General features: G+C 51.3%; 1 protein-coding gene and 1 long non-coding RNA gene across 2 annotated transcripts in view; one reads left to right on the top strand and one right to left on the bottom strand.

Annotated features, from left to right (window-relative positions):
• The window catches only part of Dnah10 (dynein axonemal heavy chain 10), a 106,906-nt gene that overhangs the window by 66,290 nt on the left and 28,205 nt on the right, over nt 1–12,411 (bottom strand). Inside the window, exons 18-25 of the mRNA XM_060382339.1 lie at nt 11,775–12,251; nt 11,055–11,213; nt 8,187–8,303; nt 7,939–8,041; nt 5,749–5,927; nt 5,311–5,522; nt 2,411–2,564; nt 764–997 (exon numbers count right to left, since the gene is read on the bottom strand). Coding sequence (XP_060238322.1) covers nt 764–997; nt 2,411–2,564; nt 5,311–5,522; nt 5,749–5,927; nt 7,939–8,041; nt 8,187–8,303; nt 11,055–11,213; nt 11,775–12,251 — 1,635 coding nt within the window. The remainder of the gene's footprint in view (nt 1–763; nt 998–2,410; nt 2,565–5,310; nt 5,523–5,748; nt 5,928–7,938; nt 8,042–8,186; nt 8,304–11,054; nt 11,214–11,774; nt 12,252–12,411) is intronic.
• The window catches only part of LOC132653684 (uncharacterized), a 30,284-nt gene continuing 29,845 nt past the window's right edge, over nt 11,973–12,411 (top strand). The window contains exon 1 of the long non-coding RNA XR_009591476.1: nt 11,973–12,074. This is a non-coding gene — a long non-coding RNA (uncharacterized LOC132653684). The remainder of the gene's footprint in view (nt 12,075–12,411) is intronic.

A 12,411-nucleotide genomic window follows, 5' to 3' on the forward strand; every position in this document is an offset into this window, starting at 1 on the left:
CCACCAAAACTATGCCCTATAAAAGAGCTTTCAAAAGTAAAGAGTCAAAGACACAGCAAGTCAAGGATGTCTGAGCGCGATGAGAACGGGGCCAGGATCACATTTCTTTGCCAGAGAACTAAGATATGAACGAGAAAATTGGTTTTTCTATTGTCTGGGGAGAAGAAAAAGAAAAAAAAAAAGCAGCCACCCAGACATAGTGAAGTGAGCCAGATCGATCTGGCTTGTTCGCAGAGGCCTGACCCAGCCCTGTCCCCACAGGACTGACCTACCATCCAGGATGACAGGCTGGAGAGACGATGAAGCGAAGCAAGAACGGGGAGGAAAACTTTAGGTAGGATGAATGGAAGAAAAGTTGAGTCGCGGTGGAGGGAGGGGATTACTACTCCATGAGAGTCAACAGACACAAAAGAAAGAACTTTTGCTTGGAAACTGAAAAGTGTAAGGAAATCTGAAGAGGACTTTAACACACATATGTATATAGTTTTTCAATGTTTATCACATGGATGCTGGAAGTACTCACGCAACAAGAACAGGAGATGTGAAAAATGAATAGGGACACTCTCAAAGGCCAAGTCGGAATCTTGGAAATTAAGAATTAATTTCCAGAAATCAAAATTCATCACTCTCTCCAAACGTGCCCTTCCCCCGCCCCCGACGAAATCGAGAGCCACGAGACAGTCATTCATTTCTAAGCACAAACGTTCCCACATAAAACTCCCAAAAGAACTGGCCGCAGATTTTCCATTTTCTTTGTTCTCACCTCAATGACCTCCCCGATCAGAGACAGTGTCTTTTCCCACTTATGGACGGTTTGCAGAAAGGGCCCCACAAATCTGCTCCCGGAGATGCTCTGCAAATTGACAGTATTGTCGTCCAAGCACTGGATGACGTCGTCCACAGACCCCAGGATGTAGCCTCGCTCCTGTGTGCCTTTGTAGTACTTGACCACGGTGAACTTCATGCTCTCCCAGGTGTCTAGGATTTCCTTCACAGCCTGGTTGGGAAAGAAGGGAGCTTTTGGGCCCACAGGAAGGAGCGGGAGCCTGTCCCGGTAGCCTAGTTCATCAGCAACTCAACCTCTTGTCCCAGCTCAGTCATCCCAGAAGCCGGGATTCTCCGTGGCAACAGGGTTTCCTGCCTATCAGGCTCCCCCTCGGCCTGGCAGGCCTGTTACATGCGGGATATCGGCTGACCCCCACCCCCAAAAGGGGGGTTGTTATGCAGAGATAGGCTCAGAGATGCCACATGGCATGCCGGGCATGCTGCTGAGTGCCGGAACTGGGGTCTCAACCCTGCAGCCCCCTGTGTAACCAGGGCGTCTTGCCCCACGCCCCCTCCACTGCCAAACGAGAAAGCCTGAATATAAAATGCTAGACGCGCTGTAATTCCATTCTCTGAAGAAATCTACACTGACATGTCCTCACATGTCTGTCATATGTGTGTGTGATTTAGTCTTCAGTGAGACAGGCCCCCGGGGAATGCCTTGGAGAAATTATCTTAATCTGGTTCAGTTAGAAAGATCCACCCACTGTGGGCGGCACCATCCCCGAGGCTGGGCACTTGGCCTGAATAAAAAGGAGGAAGCAGCTAGGCGTTGGCATCCATCTCTCTCTGCGTCCTGACTGTAGGAGCAGTGTGGCCAGCTGCCCCCCGCTCCCGCCACCATGCCTCTTCCTCCATAATGGCTGTGCACGCTCAGACTGTGAGCCACAACAAACCCTTCCTTCCTTAAGAGGCTTCTGTCGAAGCATTCCATCACAGCAGTGAGAAATGTAGCTAAGACAACATCTATATATTATTACGTGTGTGCATCTGAGAGTGTGTGAGCATGCGCACATGCGCCGCCTGCATGTGCACTGCTTATGCTTCATGCATATATTTACAGGCGACTTGTATTAGTTATACAAAATAGGCTCACGTGCGTCTTCCTGGACTCACGTGCCACGCTTGGAGCTTGTACCCACGTCTTAAGTAGGGAGCAACTTTCAGTGGGACACTAACACTGGACACTACAGTCAGGCATCCAGGCTCTGAGTGACCTGCTTATTTTAGAATATGTGAAGAATACGAAGCTATCATAAAGACAACAGAACGGGAAACTATAATCAGGGATGTCAAAAAAGTAAACCGAGGCAGAGGTTCTATCTACTTAGATACTACAGAAAGTGAGTTTCCTGCTCCGTAAAAAGATAGCCTTTGCTGGGAACGGTGGAGTGTCTTGTGATCCCAGTATTCAGCAAGCTGAGGCAGGAAGATCATGAGTTCAAGACCTGTCTTGGCTATATGCTAAAAACCCATCCCAACAAACCAAAGCCTGAAGAGGAGTGGCTCAGAGCCAGGGCTCCCACCTAGCACTAGAGGCCCTAGGTCCTCCCACAGAACTGAAACTAAAGGCCCTCCTTCCTACCTTCTCTATGGCGACCTCCTTGACGGCTGCCGTGACAATCACATTGAGCACTTCCGTGTGTTTGTGCAGCTCCATGGCAAACATGTTCTCCAGCGTGAAGGTCTCTGTCATCTCGAAGAACACTCCCGTCTTCTCCATGAGTTCTTTCCAGTGCCTGGAAAAGCGCAGGGTCGTTAGCGAGCACCACCAGACAAATGCAGAGCCGAGCTTAATTGTTCCTGAAGTCACAGGAGGAGGCCCCATGGGGGAGCCTTCTCAGTGACAAGGGACGGCCCGGGATAATACTCCAGAGTTCTTCCAAATCCCCTCCCTGCCACCAGAGTTAGAAGCAGAAAACGTCTGGCAAGCCCTGCCCTGTGTATGACCTAACTACAAGCCAATTGTTTTGCTTGCTTGGTTTATGCAGAGCTGCGGACAGGACCCTGGGCCTCAGACGTGCTGGGCCATTGCTCTGTTACTGAGCCACATGGCCCAGGAAGCACTAACTGTCCTGAATGCTGGGGGGAAAGCATTGGCTGGGCCAGGGTAATGGTGCAGGCACATGGGAGCCTAACAGAGGACAATAGAGAGCGTGAGGCCAACCTGCCCTACAGCCTGAGACCCTGGTTCAAAAAAGAAGAAGAAGAAGAAGAAGAAGAAGAGGAGGAGGAGGAGGAGGAGGAGGAGGAGGAGGAGGAGGAGGAGGAGGAGGAAGAAGAAGAAGAAGAAGAAGAAGAAGAAGAAGAAGAAGAAGAAGAAGAAGAAGAAGAAGAAGAAGAAGAAGAAGAAGAAAAGCGGGGGAGGGCGCCCCTGCCATTAGAGGTGGCATTCAGATATGGGAAACAAAGAGGGACATGGCCAGAGCCTGGGAGCCGTGGGCTATGGGCTACTAGGTCATGAAATGCTTTTGCCTGCTACAGAGAACAGCCCAGTGAGCACAGGGTCAGAGCGTTCTAGGTCTGTGAGAAGACGAGCAGAAGCCACGTTGGTTGGGCCTGTGGCTGCCACTCTAGGCTCAACAGGACAGATAGGGAAATAGATGTTAAAACCACAGGAGTGCGGAGGAGAGACCTTCTCACTGGTGTGAACAGGACTGTGCCCTCATCAGCTCCCTGCAACTATGACCAAATCCCTGGGAAAAGCGACTTTAATACAGAGAATTCAATCTAGAGTCATCTGGGCTGTGGTGACGGAGACAGTCACGGCCAGGGGCCTGGCATGTGGCAATGTGTTCTTCTCATGAAAGATGGCGGGGGAAGGGGATGAGACCAACAGGCTCCACCTCCGTGAGTCAGCCAGTGACAGTGTTCCTCCAAGGGACCCAGCCTCCAACACACGAGCCTCTTGGAAACATCCCAGATTGGGAGGAAACGGAGAAGGCAAAACTTCCTGGGTGAAATAAAACTGCTTGGTGTGACTCTGTGGCCCAGGACCCAAGGCTCCGCTAAACACCAGAAGGACCTGTACATCCAACACGGCAGCCACAGGCCATATGTCACTGCTGGGTAAGCCCAAGCTCCGATCAAGTGTAAAGAGCACACCAGACTTCCATGTATGGCCTTCACAGAAGTCAAATATCCGATGCATGTGGAATGGTGCCTTGGATACCGAGTCAGTTGAGTATATCACTCAGGGGCTGGGGAGGTGGCTCAGCCAGTTAAGAGCACTGGCTGTTCTTGCAGAGGCCTGGGTTCAGTTCCCAGCACCTACATGGCAGCTCACTACCATCCGTGACTCCAGCTCTAAGGGATCTGATGCCCTCTGGCACACATACAAACGTGTACACTGACAAACATGCATAAACATAATTTAAAATAAAAACAAATCTTTAAAGTATGCAGGCACGTGCATGCACATGCTCCCCCCCAATGTGTGTGTGCGTGTGTGTGTGTGTGTGTGCATGTGTGTGTGTGTGCGTGTGTGTGTGTGTGTGTGTGTGTGTGTGTGTGTGTGTGTGTGTGTGTGATGGCTCTTGCCTATAATCCCAGCATGCAGGAAGCTGAGAAAGAAAGACTGCCATGAGACTGAGAATAGCCTGGGCTGCATAGGCTAGCCTGGGCTGCAGAATAAAAGCCTATCTCAATCACTGTTCTCATTCCTTTTATCTTCCCCCCTTTCAGTTTCTGAGGCAATGTGCCAGGCTGGCCTGGAAATGTTATCTTCCTGTCTCCGCTGCCCACGTGCTGGAATGACAGACTTGCAGCGCCATGTCCAGTTCTCCTCATTCATTTAATGGCACTCCACTGGCCAGCTTTGCATGTCAACCTGACACAAGCTAGAGTCGTCAGAGGAAGGAGCCTCAGTTGAGAAAACACCTCCATTAGACACAGCTGTAAGGCATTTTCTCAATTACTGACTGGTGAGGGAGGGGGCCCAGCCCATTGTGGGTGGTGCCATTCCTGGGCTGGTGGTCCTGGGTTGTATAAGAAAGCAGGCTGAGCAAGCCATAGGAAGCAGGCCAGTAAGCAGCACCCCTCCATGGCCTCTGTGCCAGCTCCTGCCTCCAGGTTCCGGCCCTGTTTCGGTTCCTGTCCTGACTTTCTTTGGTGACAGTGTGGAAGTGGAATAAACCCTTTCCTCCCTGACTTCGATTTTTGGTCATGGTGTTCCCTTGTGGCAACTGATATCCTAAGACTGGCCCCTAAAAACTGCAGACGCCTTTGGTGGTCCTGGTCCACTTCTCCTGGATTCCACCGATCGACTCCTCCTGCTTTTAAAACCAGAACATGGCTTTGACTGAAGCAGCCATTGGGGTCATTTTTAATAAAACCCTTGGTGCTATCTTCACTTACAAACAAGGCTGGCACCGCTCCCCTTGCTGCTCAGCAGGTCCCTCGTCTAACCTGAGCTGTGTATGCCTGCAACCCAATGCCCTTCCATGAGCTCCCCAGGCTGATCGAGGACCGGAGTTCAGAACCAACCTCTCTCTCAGGGCTTCATGCTTCAAGTCCAGAAGCAGAGGAAGGGAGTCTTTGAATGCCTTCATCTTTGTTTCCAAGTGGAAGGCCACGGTTAAGCTGCGCACCTGGCGTGGCAGCTTTCGGAGTCCTTTGAGGAAGCCTTCGATGCCATCCTGCAGGTACTGGACATTCAGGTTGATCCAGAGGGTCTGCGACCATTCCTCTTTGGCAGCCTAGAGACATTAGACAGCCGATGGGGCCTGATGCAAATGCAAAGAAAGCGACAGGGCGTGTGCCTGGCTCGGGCCTTGCTCAGCTCTGTCCTCAACGGAACCTCTCACTTAAAAGGCCGGCATTTTGGGGTAGAAAAGAAGGGGATGGGAATGTTCTGAGCCCTCTCTCATATAGCCCTGCCCCCCCCCCGAGGGCATCTGTCCCTGTGCCCGGGAGGGGCGGCACCTTCAGACCCTCATACAGGTCGTAGATCATTCGCAGGCCCGACATCTCCTTCTGCACTTTGATAAGCTCGGGGTACATGGTGATAGGCAGGTCGAAAAGCTTCTCCGCATTAGCCAGCTCCTGTCGGTTCTTTTCATGCCTCGCCAGCTCTTTTTCAAAACTGCCTAAGAGCTCCGCGCCTGGAGAAGAAGTGCAGAGATAGAGCAGAAAGGACAGTGGGAATGTGAGATCCCTCCAGCTCCAGGGCTTGGGAGGAGGGGGATGTGGGAGGGTGGGAGTCGGGGTCCCTGCAAGCTCAAGGCCAGCCTATATAGATAGCAAGTTTCCAGCCAACCTGAGCGACAAACTGAACGATGTGTCTGCACTGTATGTGTGTTTAAGACTGAGGGCCAGTAACATGGCTCACTGGGTAAAGACACTTGTGGCTAAGCCTCATGGCCTAAGGGCAATCTCCAGGAACCTCACGGTGGGAGAAGAGAACTGGCTCCCACCAGTTGTTCTCTGGCCTCTACACATGCATTCACACACACACACACACACACACACACACACACACACACACAAAATAAACAAGTAAATGTAATGAAAATGTTAAATAAGAATAAAATAGTTGATTAGGAAACCAGTCATTAATTATATGCATAATTATAATCCCTTTGTAATTTATAATTATATTATAATCCCTTTTTCCAGACAGGGTTTCTCTGTATAATAGACCCCTGGTTGTCCTGGACTCGCTTGAAGACCAGGCTGGCCTCGAACTCACAGAGAGCAGCCTGCCTCTGCCTCCCTGAGTGTTGGGATTACAGGTGTGCGCCACTGAACCTGGCTTCATCAATTATGATTTCATACACATAAGTTACAGGGGAGAAAAATTTAAAATCAGCAGAATTTATCTTATCCCAGAAACCAAAAGCCCATTTGCCCTGCAAGCCCTTCCAAAGAGAATGTGGACCCCAAGACTGTGCTGGAAGAGAGGCAACTGAAAAACACGTCACAGCCAATGTCACTCGCCCTCTGCTGGCCTGGAGGCTTCCCTCCTCACACTGGCTCCGAAGTCTGTGCATGGATGTTAGCATTCATCCACTCGTCCCCCGACCTGCACCTTTTCCTACCACCCTCCTGTTTCCTGGGAGACCCCAGCTTTAGAGCAGCAGTTCTCAACCTGTGGGTCAAGACCCCCTTGTGGGTCAAAATGACCCTTTCACAGAAAAAACAGGTGTTTACGTTACAATTCGTAACAGTAGCAAAGTTACCGTTGTGAATTAGCAAGGAATAATTTTCTGGCTGGGATCAGGGCAGCATGAGGTGCTGTATTAGAGCCTCTCAACAGGCTCAGGTTGGGAACCCCTAATGTAGACTTAAGGACAGGGTTTTCCCCGTCGCTCCTTCAGCCAGTGGTGACATCTGAAGGCCATGTGCTGCGTTTTGCAGGTGAAGTACCCCCAAAGGCTCCCTGTTGGAGGCCTGGCTGCCAGCTGGTGGGTCCAGACACTGGGGGAGGCGGGGACTGGATCACCAATGAATCCAGCAAGGGACTCGGATTTGCTGCTGTCCTTGGCAAGTGAAGAAACCCAGGAAGTGAGACCTGGTTGGAGGGGTGGCAGGCGTAGGGACATACTTCTGAACAGTGTGTCTGCCTCTGTCCTCCATCTCTCCATTTCCTGCCTGCTGAGCCATCTCCCCAGCTAGTCTCCCCCACGGGGAAGTGGCATGTGTCCCCGGTGAACTGACGCCTCTGACACTATGAGCCAGAACAGCTGCCCTTCCTTTTAAGCCATTTCTTTCAGATATGTGTCATAAGGGCGGAAATGTGGCAGGCGCTGTGGGGAACCAGCACGGATGGATGGCATGGTCCAGGGTTTAAGTCCAAAGGATGACCTTAGAGGCACAGAGCAGAGGGGTGGGGCATGCAGGGCCAAAGTGGCAAAGGCAGCTGCCAATGGCCTCTGTGACCAGCAGGCACGGACCTGCGGGATCCCTTGAGAGCAGACCAGCCATCCAGCTCTCACTAGATCTTTCCTAAGCTCCCCAGCCCTCAAACTGCTCTGCCCTCAGAGGCCACCCCTAGACCGACTAGGAAGGCAACAGCTGAAGAGGGTGTAGGAGTGCCTTCAGTGGTAACACTCCACTTCCTGTGAGCCTCTTGGGAACCCCTAAGCCTTCAGCACCTCCAGACCACAGCCTTACCTTTATCGAGGTCTTCGCCCACAGCCCCCGGGCCTTGGCTGTAGAAGCGCTTTGCGAACTCCTCCAGCTGGATCCGGAAGCTTGAGATCTCAGTACGGGTGATCTGAGGGAGGGAGGCGGCCCACTGGCTTGACTTAGCCTCAGGGTGGGGATCGGAACCCGAGACCTCAAGCGCTGGCGTGCCAGCACTCTGGTGCTGAGCCCTGCCCAGCCCCCCTTCTGCGCCCAGGCCTCAGGTGACCCCATACCTCCGTGAACGTCTTCTTGATGCCTCCCAGCGCGTGCTCCACGTTCATGGAGTCGATGAAGAGATTTTGCCACATGTTCTCGATCTTGTCCACCAGCTCCTGCTCGGCCTCGGCAGGCTGGAGAGACGGGGAGGGCGAGAGGCAGGCAGGAGGAGAAACAGAATGGACATGAGAGACCCAACAAATTACTAATAAAGTTGGAATTGAGGTTGCATGTCGGCGCCGCTCCCCCACGGACTTCGGTTTCTAGTTGCACCTAAAAGGGGGCTCTTTGAATAAGCCAAAAAGCGAGCTGAAATATGGGCATTGTGTTCTTAGCTTGTTTATCTGGTTTTGAGATTTTATCCTTTTAACTGTGTGTGTGTGTGTGTGTGTGTGTGTGTGTGTGTGCAGTGCCCACAGAGGCCAGAATCAAATGTCAAATCCCCTGGAGCTGCAGGCACAGGCTGTTGTGAGATACCTGATGTGGGTGCTGGGAACCCAACTTGGGTTCTCTGGAATGGCAACAAGCTCCCTTAGCCACTAAGCCACCTCTCCAGTCCCCTGTTTGTTCTTCTTAGAGTTAAAGTCTTACATATCCCAGGCTGACCTCTAACCTACTGTGTAGCCAAAGACGATCCTCCTGCCTCCGCCTCCCGAGTTGTGGGAGTGTAAGTGTATGCCACCATGTCTAGGCAAAGCTGTGTTTTTGTTCATTAAAGCGCTATCTGGGACAGGTGTGGTGGCACATGCCTTTTTCCCTGGAGGCAGAGGCAGGCAGATCTCTATGAACTGGAGGACAGCTCTGCATAACAAGTTCCAGGCCAACCAACGCTTCATAGTGAGACCCTGTCTGGGGTGGAGTGAGGGAGGAAGAGGGAAAACAGGGGCAGGGAGATCTGGCAGAGGTAGCTCAGCAGTTTAGAAGCACTGGCGGAGTCCAGAGAATCAGAGCCTCGATTCAATCCCCAGAGAGATCTGATGCCCCCTTCTGGCATCTGTGAGTACTGCACTGATGTTCACACACACACACACACACACACACTTAAAAATAATAAAAGAAAAAAAAAACAACAACTAGTTTCTTCATATCACAACTTCTGGAAACAAAGCACAAAAGGAGATCCTGAAAGCAGACGGAAAATACTAGTCAGGCGAGACGAAGTTGGCAAAGAGATAGGATGGTGACTTCACAATCAAAACAACAGAAGTCAGACAACTGAAGCGAGCGTCTGCCCAGAAAGAAGAGACGAGACGAGCCACCACAGCCCTCACACATACTGACCTGAACACACCACCAAAGTTAGTAGAACTGGAATTCCCTGTAACCCAGAAACTCAGTGTCCCGGCTCATGCCTGCCAGAGACGCACGCCTGCACGCGTTCACCAAAAGAAAGCTAGCAACACCATCATCGCCTCCAAACCCTGCCAACAGTCCAAGTACCTCATGGCAACATAGCTGCAGGGACTACTATACAGAAAAGACAAAGGAAGGATGGTTTCCATGAGCAGTAGTAATGGGTAATATCTCAAAAAAAAAAAAAAGTAAAGTTGAGTGAAAAAAGATGTAGAGAATGCACACCTTTTTTTTTTTAGGCAATCTATACAGCTCATAAGCAGGGAACTATCACAGCTGGAGAGATGGCTCAATGGCTCAGAAGATCTGAGTTCGGTTCTCAGCACCCACGTGGCTGCTTACTACCATTTTGTAATGCCAGTGACAAGGGATCTGATGCCCTCTTCTGGCCTCTGCAGGTACTACACTCACATGGCACACATACAGGCAGGCATATACTCATACACATAAAGTAAAAGTAAATAAGTCTTTAAAAAATAAAAACATACCCAGCACTCAGGGAGGCAAAGGCAGGCAGATCTCTGTGAGTTTGAGGCCAGCTTGGTCTACAAAGTGAGTCTAGGAAATCCCAGCTAAAGAAAACAAACAAACAAACAAAAAAACAACCTAATAAAATAATTTACCACCAATTTCTTTTACCATCTTACATTTCCTTTTCTCTCTTATTTTTATTTATGATTATTAATGTATTTGTTGATGTGTAGGTGTGAGATGCACAGTACATGTATGGAGGTCAGAGGACAGCTCTGTGGAGTTGGCTCTATCCTTCCACCCTTCCATGGGTTCTGGGGATCGAACTCAGGTCTCCAGGCTTGTGTGGCAAGCTCCTCTCCTCCCTACCCCGCCCCCAGGCCATCTTGCCAGTCCTCTCTCTTATTGTTTTACAAAACCTCTTTAGTTATTATATAGGAAGTGACCCCCATCCTTTCCCCGGAGACTAAGGGAAGACAGATGAGAAAAGCCAGTGAGCTGGTACACGTGGGCTGTAAACCACCACAGGGGCTTACGTGACCAAGCCACGGTCTCCTCACTTAAGTTCTCTGTGAGGTGGCTTCTCATTGGAGACCTGATGCTTTGTCACTTGCTAGGGAACACATGCCTGCCACGGTGACTGAGGCCCTTCTGAGGACAATCTTAGTGGTTAACCGAGGGCTCTCCCCGCCCCCACCAGCTCACTGTTTGAACACTTGGTCACCAGTCGGAAGCGCCGTTTGGGGAGGGTCGTGATAGAATCTTCAATAGGTAGGTCCTTGCTGGGGGTGGGCTTTGAGGGTCTGTGGCCTTGCTGCTTCCTGTTGCCTCTGTCCGTTTCATGTACATGGAAGGGATATGACCCACCAGCTTCCCGCTCCCACCGCCATAACTCCTTCCCGGTTCTGCTGGACTCTATCCCTTGGGAACCATAAACCAGAATAAACACTTTCCTCCTGAAGTTGTTTCCCCCTGGGGTATTTTAGGACAGCAACATAAAAGCAACTAGCCCTGTAGTCAAGGCAACCAGTGGAGGCCTGCGGAGAGCAGAGCCAACTTACGAAGATTTTGTAGAGTCCCATGGTGCGGTACCGCTCCTGGATGTCCTTGTACCTCAGCTCCATGACCAAAGATTTTGTCCTGATCTCTGCGATTGTTGCAAGGACAAACTTGAGGTCTTCGAGGGTGCTGGGGCTCTTCCTGAGATTCTTGGCTAAGATCTGTGAAGGAATTCGGTTGAGAAGGCAAAAGGGTAACAGTGGAAGCCCACCTTCTTCGGGAACGGGGCTCTTCGTTTGGTGTGGATGCTGCGGACATGTGCTGGTCGGTTTTAATTGTCAAAGTGGTGCAACCCAGCCTCACTTGGAAAGGGAACCTTTAATGAGGAGTTATCCAGAAGGGGTTGTCTAAACTGTTAGTTGATGTGGCAAGACCCATCCCACTGTGGGTGGCACCATTCCCTAGGCGGAGGGCCCTGAATCAAAGTTAGCAGAGAGCAAGCAAGCAAGCAAGGGTGCATTTATTCTCTCTCCGCTCTCGACTATGGATGTGACGAGCTCTCTGAGTCCCCACCTTGACATCCCCTCAGTGATGGAAACTGTGAGTGAAATAAGCCCTTTCCCCCAAGTCACTTTTTATCTGCATATTTTATCACAGCACCAGAAATGAACCGAGGACAGGATGGAATCCAGGGCTTTGCATGTGCTAAGCAAGGCACTACCATAGAGCCATGCCCCCATCCCCTTGACGATCTGTTTTAAATACAGGTGGCCTCCAGGTACCTCAATCTCATCCCGGATGCTAAAAAGCTCCTCCCTCGCTGACTCATTGAGAAGCTTCCCCAGCGAAATCACCCAGGATTTAGCATTTTCTTGCACTGTGCTGGCCAGCGGCCCCAGCTGCAGCCGGATGCAGTGCTCGTCCTTGACCAGCGGGTGGCGCATCACGTCTGCTGCGATCTTGGCGTAGAACTGCAGCTTCTCGTCATAAGCCACGCAGGGCGGTTTCTTGGCCGCGAACTTCTCCATCACGATGGACTTGTCCAGCTTCCAGAGGGGCCGGTAGCGCTTCCACTTCTGCAGGTACTTCATGAGGTTCACCAGAAGCCTGTGGATGTTCTGGGGGATCATGACGGCTTGGTCCATGATCTGGGAGTTCAGGGAGATGTCATTGTAGAAGCTGACGATGACAACCTCCTCTTCCTCACCCTTCTGCGGGGGGCACTCGATGCAGCTGCCATTCATCCAGCGCACGAAATGCTGGCGGGAGGAGAGCAGGTGGGGGGCGGGGTGAGGGCCAGCGTAGAGTGCCTCCTGGCCACAGACTGCTATCTGGTGATGAGTCCTGCTATGACCAACGGCCTCACTATGCAGCCCTTCAAGGCTAGCTTTGAAATCATGATCCTCCTGCCTCAGCCTC

This window comes from Meriones unguiculatus, chromosome 4 (assembly GCF_030254825.1).
Source record: "Meriones unguiculatus strain TT.TT164.6M chromosome 4, Bangor_MerUng_6.1, whole genome shotgun sequence".
Lineage (NCBI taxonomy): Eukaryota > Metazoa > Chordata > Mammalia > Rodentia > Muridae > Meriones > Meriones unguiculatus.